At 44.9% G+C, this 20,044-nt stretch overlaps 1 protein-coding gene across 1 annotated transcript in view; it reads left to right on the forward strand.

Annotated features, from left to right (window-relative positions):
* Nucleotides 1-20,044, forward strand: part of LOC126530457 (luciferin 4-monooxygenase-like) — a 66,782-nt gene that overhangs the window by 30,869 nt on the left and 15,869 nt on the right. Inside the window, exon 3 of the mRNA XM_050177738.3 lies at nucleotides 372-650. Coding sequence (XP_050033695.2) covers nucleotides 372-650 — 279 coding nt within the window. The remainder of the gene's footprint in view (nucleotides 1-371; nucleotides 651-20,044) is intronic.

The following is a 20,044-nucleotide window of genomic DNA, read 5'->3' on the forward strand; positions in this document are numbered from 1 at the left end:
CGCCATGCATTTTGGATGTCACGCGAGGCTTCGCTGCGGCGGTGCTAGGTGGCGCCTAGAGTTTTTAGGGAAGCGCGAAAGAGGTGCCCCGCTGCAGTACAGGCCTCATACATAACTGGTTTCTGCAGTGGTAATAAGCTTTGCGCGACATTGATTCATTGCTAATGCATTACTGTCGACAGTCATCGCGGGAAGTGTTGTGCCGCAATTTCTTGTTTTCTCAATCAATTTCTTCTTCACAACTTTTAGCCATAGTTGCATTACATGTTTACCTTCTTTTTGCTGTTTTTCTTGTGTACCAGCACCAGGACCTCGCAGTTGTTCGTGGACCCAATAAATAAATAATTCAATAATTGCATATTATTGTCCAGGCGACGGCTGCCATATTCCTTCCATCGCACCTCCAATATCTGGTGGAAGAGATTCGGCGTACGGGCCAGCGCATCAGTGGACTGAGATTCGTCTGTACTGGCGGAAGCGCCTTGAGCAAGCCACAATACGACGCCGCCCTGGAGGCCTTCGGCAGTGAGCTGGAATGCTTGGCGAACATCTACGGCATGCCCGAAGCCATAAGCCTGCTGTGCTCGCCGTCACGGAAGGGGGCCATCGGCATCGATATGGGATTTCCCGCGCCAATGACGCAGATAAAAGTGAGTGACCGGAATTGTGAGCGTGCTCCGTACAATTCTAATGGGGTTGGCCTTCTTTGTATTTGAAAGGCGCTTTCCGGTATGTAACAACTTTCAATGTGCTCTTCAGATGCAGCGAGCGGACTCCACGGGTTCATGTCCGATTGAATAAAGAGACAAAATAGGCTCTCGTACCTGATTCGCGTTCTCGTTCATTAGAAGTTCGACAGGCTGATCCTATATCATATAGTTCTGATGGAAAAATATTGGACGCGGTTGAGAGGCCGCGTATAGTGAAGCTTTATTTCATCTGGAGGTGTGCAAGTTGTGGTACTTGTGGCGCATGCGTATAATAATACAGATTGTAAATAAATGTTTCTTTACCAATATGGCCTCTGGCTACTTTGCCTGAAAGCAAATCGCATTATTTTCGAGCGTCTTCGTGAGTTGCGCTCAGCCGGAATTCTTCAGGTGAACTGAACATTCACTAAGACATCGCTCCGATTTGCACGTCGCGCATCTGTTAAGGTAGCGCGGAGCTATACGCTAACAAATTTAAACAAATGTCATGCAACGCTTGGCAATGAAATATAGCGTTACTTAAACGCTGCCGATAACATATCGTCACGTGATGGTGACGCTGAAGAACACAGTAGCAAAACTGTGGCGAAATTAACCCTTTACTGGGCAAACTGGTGCCGAGAAAAGCAGGCTGCACTCAAAGCGCAATGACAGCGCCGAACACCGTCGGCCATGATCGAAAATCTCATCTGCCGGTTGAGGCCGTCGGCTTTTATGCATGAGTCATCGAAGGGTACGGAGTAGTCGCTGATGCCCGCGTGTCTTCCGGAAAGTACTACACAATTCCCGTCGTGCATGCAATCAGATTACACAAGCTTCAGTGACAACAGACAAGGGGTAGAACCCTCGATAACATTCCAGTAAGTTCCAAGCATTCGCGCGTGTTGTGCTCGGAGCGATAACTTTTAGTTAATAGGAAAAATGCAGTCCTCGGGAAAAGGATAAGTGATTACACGTGTCAACGTACCCCATTTAAAAAGCATCGCCCCGATGCTACAAACAAGTATGAAAGTGAAAACAAAACCACGCATAAATAACAAAGTGCAACAACAAAGCTGCAAAGAAACCAAGTTCTTAAGTTCGAAAGGGTGCGTAGAAAGGCTTAAACGCACCACGTGGACGACTTCAGATTGTACGCGGCGCTGATATGATTGTGAAATTCTGTCGGGCACGATCTCATAGTCAAGCGTACCAATACGTCGGATGACCTTGTAAGGTCCGAAGTAGCACCATATCATTTTCTCGCTGAGTCCTCGTCGGCAAATTGGAATGCAGATCCAAACACGGTCACCGGGGCGTTATTACACAGAGCGTCGTCGATGATTGTAGGGCCGGCTTGCGGTCCTTTCCTGGTTCCTGATCAGCAAGCTGGCGAGCTGATGGGCTTCTTCGGCGCGCTGGATATAGGTGGCGACGTCAAGATTATCTTCGTCGGTGACGTGTGGCAGCATGAGGTCGAGAATTGTCGTCGGGTTCCTGCCGTAAACCAAGTTAAAGGAACACTTAAGGCAAATGCTAAGTCGACGTGGACTGTTTAAATACATTTCCAAAAAGCCTTGCAACGCTTGTATAGTGCCAAGAAAAGACCTAGTTTACGAGAAGATTGTATCTGAAGGGTCTGAATACTTTTTCGAAATTCAAATCTCCTGCCACCTAACTGGGGCAGTGGTGACGTTGCATACGCCATCACCGTCCTTTGCTGCCGTCGGTGAGTAAAAGGCGCCCGACAGAGGGCAGCACCGAGCCAAGACAGCGCGGCGGATTCGCCACTGCAGGTGTTTTTTGGTCAAGTGGCGTAGACCGTTCGGGCATCCCGCGACATTACATGAAAGTTGACTTCTCTGCTACTTGCAATTTGTGCGAGTTCCGCGAGCCAGCAAAGCCAGCGCAGCACTACGCGATCAGGAAAGTACTGAAACGCAAAAGCGTGGGCGGCGCAGAGTCGAGTAAAGGCTGTTTCACAGGCTGCGACTGGAACGGCGAAAATCGGTGGAGTCGCACGCGTCCTAATGCGATTTTTACAGGGCTCATTTCACATTATTGCGATTTCAACAATGCGACTGGTGCGACGCCCAGGGTTGCGTACTGCCAGGTTTCGTGGCACACACTGCATAATTCTTTCATTGTAATGAATAAAAAGTTTACATTATAATATTATTGACTTTTTGATTAGAGGCCAATAATATGTACGTTTACTAATTTAAAAACGTTAGTTACGATTTCTCTTGGAGTGCGCGACGGCGGTTTCTGTAGTTCAGTGCGACATGGCGCACGTAAACGGCTGTTCGCAGGTGGTTCAGCGCAGCGTGTTCTCTCATCTACCTTCTATGAGCGTTTCGTTCTGCCTGTGCTACAACAATCTACGAGATGATCTATCGACAAGTTCATATAGCTACCCTCACCGCATATGCAGTATTCGGAATTCGGCTGCCACGAAGTCGTCGTCTCAGCCCAACGAGATCATCGCGCTACCAGTGCTCGGCGTCAGCTTCTGCAAAAAATGATGCGTGTATATTGCCCATGATTGCGCATATGTGGTTCCTTCTCCTAGCCATATTCCTACTCCAACCGCAACAAGAAGCGCCAACCCGAAAGCCCGCAGTGCCCCTGAACGAAGCCTCACATGATCTGTGTGATTACGACGTGGAATGAAAATTGTGTTGTGAAATTCAACCTTAGCGCTAGCCTGGTTCGTCCATCGCCGTGCTTGCGCTGGGAATATATGTATGGCAGCCCTCTATAAATATTTCTAAAGGCGCGAAAGCTGACGTATCAAATGTTTCGAGCAGTTACCGTCACTTTAGTAGAAACCTGTACGTTGTAACATAGCATTCTAAAAGACACGCTTCTCGTCCACTTTGGTGTCCTGTATCTCGCGCTGGTAGTATACTCGGAACTTCTAACAAAAAGACGATATCAATACTTGCTACCCATAATGCAGGATCGTAGGCCCACGGCAGGCGCACTTGCCGTAGAATTTTTCAGCGTTCCGCTCAGCCTCGCACGCCGCTCACAGTTAGCCTGTTTTGTGGAAATAAATATTATTATTATATTATTAATGTTATTAAATATTATAGTGTCTTCATTGCAATTTATAGCAATCATCCAGATTTCTTAAGCTAGTCATGCATTTAACCTGTATTAGATCAACATTGTTACGACATGCTTATGGGAGTCATTTCAAGCTAGATTGCTCAGCCAGAGAAAGTACAAATGCAAGTCTCAATGTTTATTCGAATCTGGTATTCCTAAACAGATTATATTGGCAGAATTTTATGCCTGCCTGCATTTCCTGCAATTCAGTGTTCAGAGCTGGAAAAACTGATTCCTTTTCTTACTGTCGGAAGGCTGCTTCAATGTCGATAGCAAGCTATAATTATTCATTTCGAAAGTGTTAAGCAATGACTATATCTCTAAGCTTATCAATGTGCTTTTGTTCCAGGAACAGAGTTAAGTTTTCTTTCTCCATCTCTAGTGTCATCCTGTTGATACTGCTTCATGCTATGTACTCTTGCAACATTTGTGTGTGTGTGTGTGTGTGTGTGCGTGAGTGTGTATGTGTGTGTGTGCGTGTGTGCGTGCGTGCGTGAAATCGGGCCCTTGGGCCAGAGGTATTATTCTTCTGTGCTGCCTTATGAATTCATTAACTATAGTGCAACAGAAATACGATGGGCAAAAACGAAGTGGACACACAGAGCGCTTCGTTCTTGCCTGTTGTCTATCTGTTCCACTTTAGTTAATAATGAATACACACAAACTCATGCAGTTTTCAGCTATTATGTCAGGCTTATAAGCCCGCTTGTGTCCTGGAATGTCTGCATGGCTATGTATCCTGCAATTTAATTTCTGGCCATGTGCTTACAAATCGCGTGTCAATCTCCTGATTTTCCTGACATTCTTGTGTGATGTGCAGACCCAGACAGTTTCTGGTGAATACATACAGGGTGATGTGCAGGGTGTAATCTGCACTACAAGTGCTGCTTTGATTGTTTTCACTTCAGCTTTTCTAGGTGTAGCATGACCTGGAATGGTACGCACTTATATGGGGTTTAGTTTTATGTAGTGTCATACTACGGTTACACTGCTATTGCCGCACCAGTGTGCTATGTGGGCCTCATGTTTGCTTGCATATTCATTATTAGGAACCTGCTCTGTGTGATTAGCAGTAGCATAGTCTCCTGGCCTAATTGTTTGACCCCATATTTCACGGTATGGCCTGTTGTGTGTCAAGTTCACGTGCTCCCGAGGTTGTTCCTGAAGGGAGGGGTAGTCGTCCTTGCATCTCATGTGCTAGCTGGTATAGTATCTTGGGACCAGGTTCTGAGCTGTTGAGGCAAAGAATTTGTGCTGCAGGTTGCAACTCTACTCTGTCTAGGCGCTTGTTCATTTTGTTTTTTCTCATAGAAGTCTTCAAGCAAGGTAAAGTCGGAAATACCTATTTTTACCCGATGCCTGCATTCGATGAGTTGTCTTTTTTGTGTGGTTCTGGTAATTCATACCGTGCCATACCTTGGACACAAGCACAGCATCTGCGATTTTGCATAGTATCCGCTCGTCCACCCCGCATGATTTCAAGATTATTCTTTTCATAAGGTGTAGAATTTGCGTCCAGGCATGGCATAATTGTCTCACCCACATTCCGGCTCTGCTGTCATGGTCTTACACTAGCTGAGGATTTGTGGATGTTGACTTGCGGGTATGTTTCTCCAGCTATCGGGAGCACAATGTGCAATCTGGAGTAGTTCTTGATTCTAGTCTCTTTTCCGACGTCGATATGAGCTGACTTAACAGAAAGCGAGAGGCCAGACTGGCCAAGAAAGTCTGCAGTGTTTTCGAGGGCTTGTTGGATCATTCTTGATTTCTGTATAAGATAGCTTTCCCATAGACTGTAATACGCCATAGGCTGTAGTGTTTCTTGTAGTATGCCTGTGTTATTGGTGTGGGTTGGCCAAATGTACCTCCAACGCTCACCTGGAATTTTCTGTCTTTCAGAAAGTTACTGTTTGAGTGCTCTACCAGAAATGTTTTCTCATCGTTCCTCTTATTAGAGTAGCATGAAGCACTGCTGTTAAAGGCCTCTTCACTCTCTTCATTCTTTCATAAGCGGTTTTACACAATGTCCTGCAATAAAGTTTCTGCTGCTTAAGGCCCACTCATATCTGCCAGAAAGGACAACTCTTGAAAAATGTTCTTTTTTATGCTATGTTTGCGACGTAGTATGAGCATTCATGCCTTGACATTTATACATCTGTAGAACCAGCTTCCCGACAGAGTACTTGCTATACCTGATTATGCTTATTTGTGCAGTGCTGTTGAACAATACATATTTATGCAATGAATATTTACGCACTCCAATTATTACGAAAGATGGTTGTGTAACAATTCTGCCCTTTGCTTTCTATTGGTGTTAGATTTTGCATAAGCATGGCCCCCTGTGCAATAGTATTTTGAAGTTTAATGGTTCAATAAAAGGTGATGAACTAAATCTAAGTGCAAGAGATTTTTTTTATCTATGACTCCCATCGAAATGCGACTTCCATGGATGGCAAATCAACCCCTCGCCTTGTGTTAGCAGCTGAATGCTATAGCCACAGTGGCAGGTGAATAAACTGAAGCACAATATTTTTGTCTATAGATATTTTTCTTGCCTATATGAAAGCAAAATTTGGAATAAGTTTGTCATTGCAAAAAATCCCAAGTTGTTCTCCTTGATTGAATAAACCACATATTGTGCACAGTTGAAATGCAGAAATTTGTTCTAAAATCCTAGGATGATATGTTTCTGCAAGAACCATGGTATTTCATTACTTATAGAGAGTAATCACAGCTGATATCGTTATATGGGTTTACGCACTAATATATGTGATCACGAAGTTATTGGAAACATGTAAGGCATGAGCGTTTCTACACACTTGATCAGCTGTGAACGTGCAAGAACTGCTTGTACTGGCTGACTTCGCTGCCCAGTTCTGATTTACTTTTCTTCGGCGTGTCGTTTTATACTGTTTTATCCCCACAAGAACAGGCCATTTGCCTGCTTTGCGCATTGTTGCACGGGTTTTACATGACGGTGCAGGATGGTACGTTGTCACTGTGCCACTATAGCAAGCAAGTAATTTACTTAATCTACTAGCTGTAGAGTTAATTGCCTTTCAAAGCAAGTGTTAATACAGATGCAGTAAGGATACAAAGTCCGCAACATAATCAATGTTTATTGATTTCTGTGCAAGAACAAAACATTCTCCGGAGAAGAGGTGCAACTTAACGTGCATGTAATATTTTACATGTACGGACGGATTTAACGCTATCGTAGCTAATTCATTATGATGACCTACATTTTTGCTCTGTCAAATTTAATAAGAGATAAGATAAGCTTTCAAGATGCATCGGGAAATTCATGCTTGAAAACCGACAAGAAAATGCAACTGAACGGTACCGCGTTCAGCACAACGTTGAAACTTCGGGTACTTTGCTGTCTTGTCATTTGCCCTTACCGAGGTTGAAATAATTCAAGCTGCTCCGTAAGCGCGATTTTTGCATGCTACTGAACAAAAGAAAATTGTGACGACCTCGTCGTCTGGTGGGGATCGAACACCTAGCACTGACAACTCGCAAATGCATACGAAGCATACGTCAAAATGCACTTCATTTGCTGCGTAGCGTGTCAACAACCGCATAGAAACGGGAGAATGGAATCTGCGGTACAAGTTTTTTATTCTCCCTTCCCGTACGTACCGAATTCGGCAGTCACGTCTCCGCGCAATGCACTTGTTGTGCGAGACGCCATTTTCCAAAACAAACCGGTGAAATAGCTCCTTGATAGCTCTCCGCGTAATTTCAACGGAAAATCGCAGCGATCGCTGCGACGGTGCGACCAACCGGTTCGTCGCAGCCGAAAATCGGGGGGTCGGCACTGCGACTGCAATTTTCATTGCAAACGACGAAAATCGCATCATGTGAAACAGGCTTAAGAACGAAACCTTTCGACCGCCCACGTCGTTGTCGACGGTAATTTCTGAGTTCTTTTTTCTAAACATGAAATTTATTTATTTATTTATTTAGTACATACTGCAGACCACAATGTGGTCCTTGCAGGACGGGCAGACATTGAGTACAAGACATATACAAGATACATTCGTAAACATTCATAAAATATATAGACTTTACAATGATATATAGCTCACAGAAACATTTAGTAAAAAGATCAAAACAAAATAGCTAAATCAAATAATGGTGCAAACAGAACTGTGTAAAAAAAGAAGGCAAGGGAATTGCACATCAAAGGCAAGGGAGTTTGAGAGCCGAGGGCCTGCCCCGCTCATTCTACAGGAAGAACACATTCTATACAGAAAAAAACAAGACAATAAAAACTTACATAAAGCATAGTCACATGTTGTAAGGGGCGGGCAGCAAATTCCATTCAGAAATAGTTCGGGGAAAGAAGGAGAACTTATAGCTGTCTGTCCTAGCATAGAGAGATGTCAGTGTGTCCGGACGATGGTGTCGTGTATACCTAGTGGAGAGATGACTTACATATAGTGAAGGGTCCAGAGCTAATTTGTGAATAATTAGATATGTAAAAAGTCTAGCCTGTGTTTCTGTCTTCTTTGTTCAAGCGAAGGAATATGGTTAGCCAACATCAACTCTGACGGAGAATCCGAGCTTTTGAACTTATAATAAATAAAATGAACAGATTTTCTCTGTATTCTCTGAAGTTTGTTAACATTGACATTAGTATAGGGATCCCATGCAACGCAAGCATATTCAAGTTTTGGCCGGATATAGGTTAGGTAAGTGAGTAACTTAACGTTTGAAGGGGCATTTCTTAGTTTGTGTCGCAGATAGGTTAGCTTCCGAAAGGCGGAAGAACATGTGTTGTCAATGTGAAGGTTCCAAGAAAAGTTATTAGTGAACGTTACGCCAACGTACTTGTAACTCTCAACTTGCTTTAATGAAACAGATCCCATTTGATACGTGTATTCCAGGGGATTCTTTTTATGCGTTATGCGAAGAGAGACAGTTTTATCTATGTTTGCAGCCATGCCCCATTCTTCGCACCACAAAAATATATTATTCAAGCTAGAGTTAAGTTCCTTCTGATCATACACGAACTTAATAGTAGGGAATACAACGCAGTCATTTGCAAACAGCCTTATTTGTGTTACTGGTTTGACGACGGTAACAATGTCATTAATATATAAAAGAAAGAGCAATGGACCCAGGGCACTGCCCCGGGGAACACCTGAAGTAACTGGTAGATATCCCGAGTTGTGATGATCAACTGAAACATACTGTTGGCGATTATCCAGATAGTCTGTAATCCAGGTAATTATGATGTCCGGAAGATTAATGTTCCTTAATTTCAAAATTAGCTTTCTGTGAATTACCCTATCGAATGCTTTAATGAAGTCCAAAAATACTGCATCGATTTGACCGTTGGCATCCAAAGCTTTGGCAATTGAATCAATTATTGTTACCAATAATGTGGTAGTGGAACAAACTTTTCTGAAGCCATGTTGAGCACTTGTTAGTATGGAGTGTTCATCTAAAATTTCATTAATGCGAGTTGCGATTATGTGCTCGAAAAGTTTGCAGCAAGATGACGTTAATGATATGGGGCGGTAATTCTCAAGCAATAATCGATCGCCTTTCTTAAAGACCGGAACAACTCGAGCCATCTTCCAATCTTCAGGCACTTTCGCGCTTAACAAAGATGCTCTGAATAATACAACTAAGAATTTGGCAACCGTTTCGGCGTATCGCCTAAGAAACACATTCGGGAGGTTGTCAGGGCCAGGGGTTGTTTTGGTTTTTAAATTGAGTAACATAGACACAATGCCACGGTAAGATATAAAGTTCGCCTCATGCTCTTCAAAAACTGCAGAACTCAAAGGTGGGCCTGATCGCGCACAGGAGAATACGCTATGAAAATAAGTGTTAAAATGTTGTGCGATGGCATTCAAGTCGTTAAGAATGGTTCCATTAACTGCAGTTTCCGTAATAGTCTTCTTGCTATTGCCAAGGTATCCCCAAAACTTATCCGGTGTGTTTTTTATAAAGTTGGGAAATGTGGAAAAATGAAAATTTTTTGAATCGCGCACGGCGCATGACAGGTGTTTTTGGTGTTCCGTGATAACGACTGTGCGTGGATGCTTCTCTATTATTCGTTTGATTTTGCGCTTTAGTTGTATTATTCCACGCGTCATCCAAGGCGTACTTTTATTTACTTTCTTAGTTTTAATGGGTATGAATGTATCTATGCAATGCCTGCACATTGTAGTAAACGCGGTCCAAAGTGCAGACACATTACTACCACTATCTGCAAAGCGCGTAAGACAAGTTTCCATGCAGCCAACTATGCTGGCGTCATCCGCTCTGGTGTAATCTTTAAAAGATTTGGTATTGGAAGTTTTAGGAACGGTAGTTTTGACAATAGGCAAGAAAAGTGCAATAAGGTAATGGTCAGATAAGCCATCTTCGATTGACACGGTATGCTCGGAAAAGGTGCGGTTTAAAAAAATAACATCTAATATAGAACATGATGACCCTTGCACACGCGTGGGTTCATTAACCACTTAAATAAGATCATGTGTTAACATAATGTCAAAAATAATGTTAGCATTTGCATCGGCCTTATTGTTTGCTTGGAGGAGCTCCCAATTGATACCAGGCAAGTTAAGATCGCCGATCAGAAAAATTTTCTTATTTTGGTAGATAGACATGTGCTCTTTAAATTTATTCAAGTAATCTCGTGTAGCACCAGGTGGTCTATAAAATGCGAACAGCACAAAGCATTGACCCCAGCACGATAACCTGCCGCATAGGTACTCTAGTTCGGGAGTATCACCGATAAGCGTGGCTCCGATTCGATCTTTAACTAGAACCGCTATACCTCCGCCTCTGCGCAGTCTATCCTTACGAAATACTTTGTAATGGGGTGGAAAAACGAGTTCATTTGTTATATCGCTACGCAACCAGGTTTCCGTTATGACTGCGATGTGAGGATCGTGTTGTAGCAAGTGAATTTCTAGGGAATCTATCTTGTTCACCACGCTACGAGCATTAAAATTCACGATATGCAGACGTTTCCCCTTGGCTGAAACTGAATTTCAGTGGATGGCGGGTTCGTAGATTTCTAAACACGAAAGTTCTGATACATTTTCTGGCTCATCGGCGACTCTCGTGCCTATTTCTGCGCTTGCGCGTGACGACGGGTCATGGGGCGGTAGGGTTTTTCTGCGTCGTTTTTTAGAACAGGAATTCTTTGATTTGTTTCCTCGCTCCAAATATAAGCTGTCCTATTGATGTATAATTTGTCAAAAGCTAAGGAAACTCTATCACCCTTCTCGCGGTTTTCTTTCGCACTTGCCCACAGCTTGCTTCTAACTTCTCGAACTTTTCGCGTATAGTCTTCACTTATTGATATAGTAGTGTTCTTCAGCTTGTGGCATTGTTTAAAAATGAACGCTTTGTCTCTTGTATCGAACAATCCCAGGATGACAGGTCGTTTCTTATTTGTGGACGGACGACCCAATCTATGTATTCGTTCAATAGCTATCGGGTTCCGTTTGAGAAGTTCTTGAAAGATACCTTTATTTACGGCTGTTTCCAATGATTCGCCGTTTTCACTCTCTGGTTCTGTTAGGCCAAAAATAATCAAATTAGGTCTTCTACTGTGGTTCTCCAATTCGTCTATTTTCTTTTCAAGGGTCAGAACAACTTCGTTAAAATGTGAAAGCCGAAATGAAACTAGACAAGTCGCATTTTATTTCATATTATAATACAACACGAGAATGTTGTTCGTATCAAGTAGTAGACTACTAGTGACACAATTTAACTGAGGAGTGCTTTCGTCATCGGCAAGTGCTTGAATATCCGGAGGGAGTCTCTAATCATGTCTTGAATTTACCTCAATTTTTCAATTATTGAGGCTCTGTTCGCGATAATATTGACGCCTTAGAGATTCTCGATCAGTAAACTGTCACTTTAGCGTCATTTAGTATTTGTCTTTAGTGTCCCTTTAAATGGCGGCATATGCGCTGTTTGTTGTGCAGCAGTGTAATAAGCGAAGGTTACGTAAGGCAAGGCGGCATCCCATGTCTTGTGCTCGACGTTGACGTACATTGCTAGCATGTCGGTGAGCGTCTTGTTTAGCCGTTCCGTAACCGCTCAGTAAACTGCTCGTCTGTTGGTGGTAGGCAGTTCTCTTCCCCTGGCTTGTCTGGCTGTGTTGTAGCATGGCTTGGGTGAGGTCTGCTGTAAATGCCATTCCTCTGTCGGTGATGAGGACTTCTGAGGCGCCATGTCGCAGCAGGATGTTCCCGACGAAGAATTTCGCCTTTTACGCTGCACTGCCTTTCGGCCGAGCATTCGTCTCAGCGAAGCAGGTGAAGTTGTCCGTCGCCACAACGATCCTCTTATTTCTGGATGTCGACGTTGGAAAGGGTCCCAGCAAATTCATTCCTGTTTGCTGAAACGGTTGGCAAGGAGGCTCTATCGGCTTTAGTAATCCCGCTGGCCTTGCCGGCTGTGTTTTGCGTTCTTGGCAGTCATGGCATATCTTGATGTAGCGGGAAACGTCGACGGTCAGGCGCAGCCACTATTGTTTCTCTTGTAATCTTCCCAGTGCACGAGGGAACCCGACGTGCCCGGCTGTTTCATCGTCGTGCAAGGCGTGTAGGACTTCTGACCGGAGTCCAGCGGGCACAGCGAGGAGGTAGTTTGCATGGGATGGAGAAATGTTCTTCTCACCAGGATGTCGTTTCGTAAGGGGAACAACGGGAATCAGCACCTGAGTACTCTGGGGACAAAGTCAGTCTTGCCTTCCTAGTACTCAGGGAGGCTTCTTATTTCTGGGTCCGCTAGCTGATGCTCGGCAAAGTCGGCTGCGTTTATTGTTCCTGGAAAGACGTGATCATCCAGCTCACCTTCCGATGGCGGCTCTACAGAGGTGCGCGACAGGCAGTCGGTATCAGAAAGCTTCCGTCCGGACTTCAGACTGCGGTGATGTCCAATTCCCGGAGACTGAGACTTCATCGTGCTAGGCGACCGGAAGGATCCTTTAAGTTTGCCAGCCAACACAAGGCGTGGTGTTCGCTTACTAATTTGAAGCGCATGCCATATAAGTAAGGCCGAAATTTCGCCGTAGCGCAAATGATCTCAAGGCCTCCTTCTCCGTTGTAGAATAATTTGCTTCCCCTTTAGACAGTTAACGGATAGCGGAAGCTATTACGCTTTCAACTGCGTCCTTCCTTTGAACCAGCGCGGCACTGAGGCCTATGCTATATGGGTGGGTGTAGATTTCCGTCTCGGCGTTTTCGTGGAAATGTGAAAACACCGGCTGTGCCTGCAGCCGTCGTTTCAGCTCTTCGAATCCATCAGCTTGCTGTTTTTCTCATTTAATGTCCACGTGGGCTTTCATGAGATGAGGTAATGGTTCCGCAATGCTTGAAAAGTATATTAAAAAGCGCCTGTAACAGGCGCACAGGCCAGGGTGTCTGCGCACTGCCTGTTTGTCGACGGATCACGGGAACTTAGTGATGACAGTTCTCTTGTGCGGGTCGAGATGGACTCCAGATTTGCTGATGACGTGGCCTGGGAACAGAAGTTCTAAGTAAACGAAATAGCACTTTTCCGGTTTCAGGATGACTCCAGATGACTTGACGGCCTCTACTACTGACAGAAATTTCCTCAGGTGACCTTCAAAGTTAGTGGAAAAGACTACACCGTCATCCAAGTAGACGAGACAATTCTGCCACTTCAGTCCTGCCGAGGCTGTGTCCATCCCACGCTGGAAGGTTGCAGGCGCATAGCAAAGTCTAAATGGCATCACCTAGAGCTAGGTAATGGCGTCTGGCATGATAACCGCGCTCTTTTCTGGATCCCGTTAATGAACTTCAGTCTACGAATAACAAGTCTTGAGAGCCATCGACAAGAAGTACTTAGCATTGTAGAGTCGTTCTAATGCGTCGTCTATTCGTGAGAAGCGGTATACGTCCTTCCTAGTTATTATGTTCAAGCGACGGTTATCGATCCATCCTCGTTCACTTAGACTACAGGTGATTACCACAGGTTTCTTGACGGCTGAATGATGTCGTCGTGCAGAATTTCGTTGACTTGTTGCCTTATAGCTTCTCGTTCTCGTGTAGACACTTGGTAAGAGCTCTGGCGAAGTCGTCGAGCTGATTCTTCGGTTATTATGCAGCGCTTTGCAAGTGGTGCTTGCCCAATCCTCGTTGACGTAGAAAAGCAGTCTTTGTGTTGTCTGAGAAAACTTTGCAGCTGTTGCTTACTCATGAGAAAGCTTGGGTTTATGTCGGAGACTCTTTCGGGGACTATGGTCGTCGAGGTAGATGAGACATAATGCAAAAGAACAAATGCATTGCTGGTTTTCAGAATTTCCTCGAGGTATGAGATTGTCGTGTCCTTGTTGACGTTCTTGAACTCCTGGCTGAAGTTGGTCAGCATCACTTTCGCTTTTCCGCCGTGTAGCCAAGTTATTCCTCTCGCGACGCAAATGGCATCATCGAGCAGCAGACGTCGGTCGCCTTCGATGACGCCTTCTGCGTCTGCGGGTGCTCCAGTGCCGACGGAAATTACAAAGCTGCAGCGAGGCTGGATGCTAAGTTGATGTTCGAGCAGACTGAAGGTTTGGTGACTACGAGACCGCTCCGGCCCTATCGCGCGATTACGCTTCGTGAACACTGTTGGAGGATAACGAAGGTGGCACGGTGGGTTCGTTCACAAGCGGTAATTCTCGCTGGGCAGGTTCCAGCAGCTATTAGGTGTACTCCAGCTGTCCGGACTTGCGGGCCTTCCCCTGCAGTCTTAACTTTCAAGTGGGCGGTAATACGTACTCATGACGGTGTAGTCGGCTTCTGTGGGGTTGTCGAGAAGCACTGCAACGTCGGTGGTTCTTTGTGTGCGTTACAGTTTGGTCTTGGCATCAGATCACCGCTATGCCGCGTTGACCTGTGGCCGTAACGTCGCGTTGTCAGGTGCTCTTTTATCGGTGTATTCTTTGCTTCCAGGCTTCGTTGGAATGGCGGCATCTCGTTTATATGTCGTCGAGACATACTTTTCGGTGTCTTCGTCGGCAACAGGGGATCTTCGTCAATTCGGCGAACAGCAATCGCACCTCTATGGCTTGCTGCTTTTAGTTTCCCGTATATGGGCTTGCAGACCGGCCCCGGGCTAGGCAATTGTATGGTCGACTTTGCGCGTACAGGTAGCGGCCGGATGACGGTGAACTGGGGCTGCACTGAGTGGCGGCAAGGTAGTCGGCGATATCTAGGGGCCGATGACGCTGCTGATGGCGACGCGCCTTGACGGTGAACTCATGCAGTCCCAAGTCGAAGTATGGGCATCGGCGGTAGATATGGCTGGAATCCTTGCCGTGAGAGCAGAGCGGGAGGTGGTCGGGGGTGCGCGAAATGCCCGTCTTTCTCGGGTATCTGCGCTGGGCAACGTGCGAGCGTACTGGCGGCGGCGGTGGGCGACGGGATATCGGCGTTACAGGGGCCTGGCGTGGTAGTGAAAGGGGACCTTGACGGTGGGGTATGGCGGCGTAGGTCATCGCTTCCGGCAGGGGTTTCCGTGATGCCAGAACTTCCAGTACCTCCCTTGGCCGCTGAAGCGTCTGTTTAACTATGTGAGCGATCGAGGCCACCTGAGGACTGCAACCTGGGGCGCACCTTCTCCAGCCCTTCCCGTACGACCCCTCTGATCGTCTCGCGCAGGTCATCGGCAACATTGAAATGCGGTGCAGTTTGTTGCCAGCGCACGGCGGTTGTACTATCTGGTACGCGTTTTAAGCGTCTTGTCGATCATTATGGCCTCCGAAACAAATTGAGCGATAGTCTTGGCGGGTTCCGTGTCAAGCTGGCGAATGGTTTTTCTGTCACGCCGCGCATCGAGAACCGAACATTCTTTTCTTCAGACATGCCGGAGTTGGCGTGGCAGAAGGGGCCAGCCAACTCTTCCGCAAAGATCGCAATGTCCGCAATGATCGCAGGGTTTGCCATAATTGAAATCATGGCAAACCCTGCACAACAACAGTACCGTCACCTAGCGGCCGCTCAGACAAACCTCAATCGGCAGCCGCAACAGGGCTTTGTCTTTCAGTTGCCCCGTAATAGAATTATGTTCTCTCGAACATTCATATTGCAATCCGAAGCTATCATATCTGCAGTTTGTGTTTACGTCGCACTTGACGCATTTTCTGGCGTGGCAGCATAACGATTACGCCGATGGCACGGCCACAGTACGATGACAATCGGATAAAGATGAGTGTATGACGACAATGGCGTGACGGCGAATATAACACGAAGCCTATATGACGAGTATGGCGAACAAGATGAGGTGACGACGATGGCATGACGAGAGGCGAACCTAAAATGACGATGTTGCGACGACTACGACGGCATCACCACGAGGGGCACGTGCGTAGTGCCGTAAGCTATTGGACAACTTGGCCCACTGGGTCGGCGCAGAAGGCGCGACGACGACGGCAAGAGGAAAGACAGGAGAAAGCTGGAATGACTATGCCGGCATCATGACCGTGAACAGTGTTCCAAGCTGGTAGACAGCTTGGGGCACTCTATCGGCGTAAGAGGATAGATAGATAGATAGATAGATAGATAGATAGATAGATAGATAGATAGATAGATAGATAGATACATAGATACATAGATACATAGATAGATAGATAGATAGATAGATAGATAGATAGATAGATAGATAGATAGATAGATAGATAGATAGATAGATAGATAGATAGATAGATACCTGTAGCTTCGAAACGCCTCTTGAATTCCAAAGATGTTAATCCTATTAAACGATCAATCTTGGAAATGTACGGCTTAAATTAAGTAGATGTTCTCTACACGAGCAAACCAACAAGGGGCCTTCGGATAGAGTGAGCAGATTCCTCTACGATTACAAAAGATTGAATAAGACAGTCTAATGCGTGACTTGCTTCGTTGTTCAAGCAAAGTGATCCTACGAAGATTTTTTTTATTGCTGTTACCCTTAGAAAGCGGCTGTATCTCGTCAGGTCAGACCCTGCTGCGACGGGTTGCATCTTTACACGCAAGCGTACATACTGCGCCTATGAAATCGGCGAGATCATGTCGGAGGCCTCCGAGCTGGGAGAGCGAAGTGAGCGTCGGTGAAGAAGGGCGCCTGGAGGTGGACGATAGGCGGAGGCGCGCTTGGTTCCCCATCTGTGGCAGTCTCTACAGACTGTGTTAGGTATGGATGCACCAGGTTTGTCTGGCGATCGAAAGGCCAAGCGCTGAGTTAGAAGGACGGAGTAGCAACGCAAATGCTGGCCAGCCGATTGCGAGTCAACCGACCCCGAGGTCGTCGGCAAGCGCCGGGTACGAGCTGAATAAGACCAGGAAAACGCACTGGCTAGGCATTCCTATGAGACTTCTGTAGAAGGTTCTAGACGGCTTGTGACAATGTGGGTGTGTCATGCAAGATTACATAGCTTACAGGCTCAGAAACCGCATTTATACGTTTACGCGTAACCTGGGTTCACGAAGTGAAGCGTCGCTAGAATTTGTTTCTAATGCATTATTATGCACACCACAAGACGGATCCCACACAGGGCAAGCCTACTCCCAAATTGGTAAAACTTGTTTGATACACTGCTTCTTTTACGTTAGTGCTTACGTGTTTTGCACTTTGATGCAAGAAGCCAAGGAGGAGTGAGTGAAAAAGTGATCATGGTCGGTGAAGCAAGGGCCCTACACTTCTAACTATGGCACAAACATATTATGACCAAGAGCCATCCTCTGTCAGCATGACACCTAAATATTTGACCGATCAACTCTTTTTATTTGTTGGCCACCTAATAAATACTAATATCTTACTTTGTCATATTTTTCTAGCAACGCTAACGTGTAGACATTTATTTAGGTTCCGGGACATGCTAATAGTGACACACCAGTCTTCTACGCGCTTCAAGCTGTCCGCATTTCGAAAATAATATCAAATTAGATGTATTTGCACACAGTACACAATCATCCGCCAACAATCGCATCCCGGTTTCCATGGCATCACAAATATTATTAATAAAAAGAAAACAAGAAGTAGAAGCGGCACCAACACGCAGCTTGTGCCGCTTCTCCTTCTTGTTTTCTCCCTAAATGATATCTCAATTGCAAAATGTATCGCATCATATTGCTCAACTTAATAAAGTAGGCATCATATCTAATGACGCCAACTTTCTTGTGCTCTATTTGGCCTTGCATATTCCTTGAATAAAATATCATTCTCGCAGAAATTCTAAATAATTATAAACGTAACTTTCGCGCAACATTAACTATCGTGCATTCTGCAACCTGAATGCGTTCATTGCTGAGTGCGTTCATTTTTATTTCTTTTTACTATCAGGCAATACTGTATAGCTGTAAAGCTTCCTTCCTGGTGCGCACTGACTTTTTTTTTCATTTACAATGAACTGAAATTCTATGAAAAGAAAGTTACTTTTGACTCAATACAATATTTGTTTATCCCGCTCAAGCCACTTCCTTTTGTAATTCCTTCCAACACTGATGCCGTAAATAAATAAATAAACTCTAAAAAGCATTTCTTCGGTGCTTGGTGGTCTCCTCCGACCCAGAATACATGCGAATTTTTCTCAGCTGCGTAGTTACACAGTTAATAGCTAAACTCAAAGCTTTCCATTCCGAAAAACCTAATCTTGTCATTTTGAGTCCCAGATTTTGTCTCTGCACAAAATTTTCTCGTCTTCAGTACTAAAATGACAATCTAATGAACGATCTTTTCAAAGTTATATTTCAATTGCGGATTATTTCTTAATATAATTTGCCTATCTCTTTTCAGACTGGTACTTTCATTTCATTTATTAATTTATTCTCAATACTGCCGCTCAGGGGAGAGCATAGCAAGTGGCCATTACAGAGAGACAATCGTGTTTTAAAGAAAAAAAAACATCAGCATTTTAAAACATGCCCACTGTACACAGGCACGTATACCTCCAGGAGAAATGAAGCATATCCGCCAGGGTAGGAGTAAAATAATAAATGAACTTTTCCACGCAGAGCACATATATATCAGGATAAAGTTTAACACTCTGCAATAAAGCCCTTTGCGCATACAAAAAAAATTTCGAGAAAAATAAAGAAAGTAAGCTTCTTGACAGGACATTTAAAGCAAAGTTCACACGCACAAAATAATATTGCCATGTCGAAAACATGCACGCTGCGCACTCGAAAGGAAGCAAAACCACGGAGGAACGATTGCAACCAGTTTGCCATTCGAACCAAGCAGCCTGCCAAGCAAAGGGAATCAACGCCGTAGGAATTACTCGCAGTGTGCAAACACCAGAAAATAATCCTGAAAAAAAAAGCGCAGCCGTCCTCGAACCTGCCAACTAGCACTTGCGGTACCAGCGGTATTCATCTGGCTTCGTTCTTAGCGCTCGGTTATAGCGTTTTTTTTTTTTTCGGCTATCGCTTCGTTGTGCTGTTGTAGGCGAAACCACATTTATGTATCTACCACAATTAATTCGCCAACCTTGTTATGAAAACTGGAACGGCTTTTTTTGTCAGTGTAAAAGCTGCAGCTGCAACCAGCTGAAAGCTGAGTCATTGAAGTCGATATAACACCGGAAATATACCAACCGGTGCAATAGTTGCATCGCAAATCGTTTTCTACTGGCCAAGAAGCCTGGAAAATGTCAATATTTCCATAACCTCCCTTACCTCACGCTTCTAACTTCGCACGAAATTTGGAACAGGCCTTCTGTCATATGTAATGGTACCACATGCATGAGATATCGCACTAGGCGTGTAGAGCCTATTTCCTGAGGTCGTTTTCGAAACGTTGTTTCTGCAATTAGCTATTTGAGAAAAACGGCGATCTCCTATAAAGAACGCGCGTGTTGGCAGGGGCGGCCGCTAGAGACGCTGTTTGGCATTCTCCCTAATTCCTGGTCGTGTATATTTAATTATGTAAACTCAGGATTACACCATGCTCGCGGAAAACCTATTTCGAGACATTCCTTCCTGAACCTTACGAAGAGACGCATTGCAGGTCCAGATACTCATGTGCTTCAATGAATGAAACGGCGTCTTGTTAAAAAGGTAATTGAAAAGACCGTGCATTTTTAATGCAAGTTGCAAGTTTATTTGGTATTATTGCAAGTAATTTGTTCGTGCAGGTCTCAAAAATGATGCCGTCCATAGCAATCTTTCCAAGTGAACATGCCTTAGAGTCTCACCGGCTACAATTTGTGTATTGCAATACCTGCCACAAAGTAATTAGTAAAAGCTTACTAATTTTGAGTAATTAGTCAAATATGC

This window comes from Dermacentor andersoni, chromosome 4, assembly GCF_023375885.2.
Source record: "Dermacentor andersoni chromosome 4, qqDerAnde1_hic_scaffold, whole genome shotgun sequence".
Classification (NCBI taxonomy): domain Eukaryota; kingdom Metazoa; phylum Arthropoda; class Arachnida; order Ixodida; family Ixodidae; genus Dermacentor; species Dermacentor andersoni.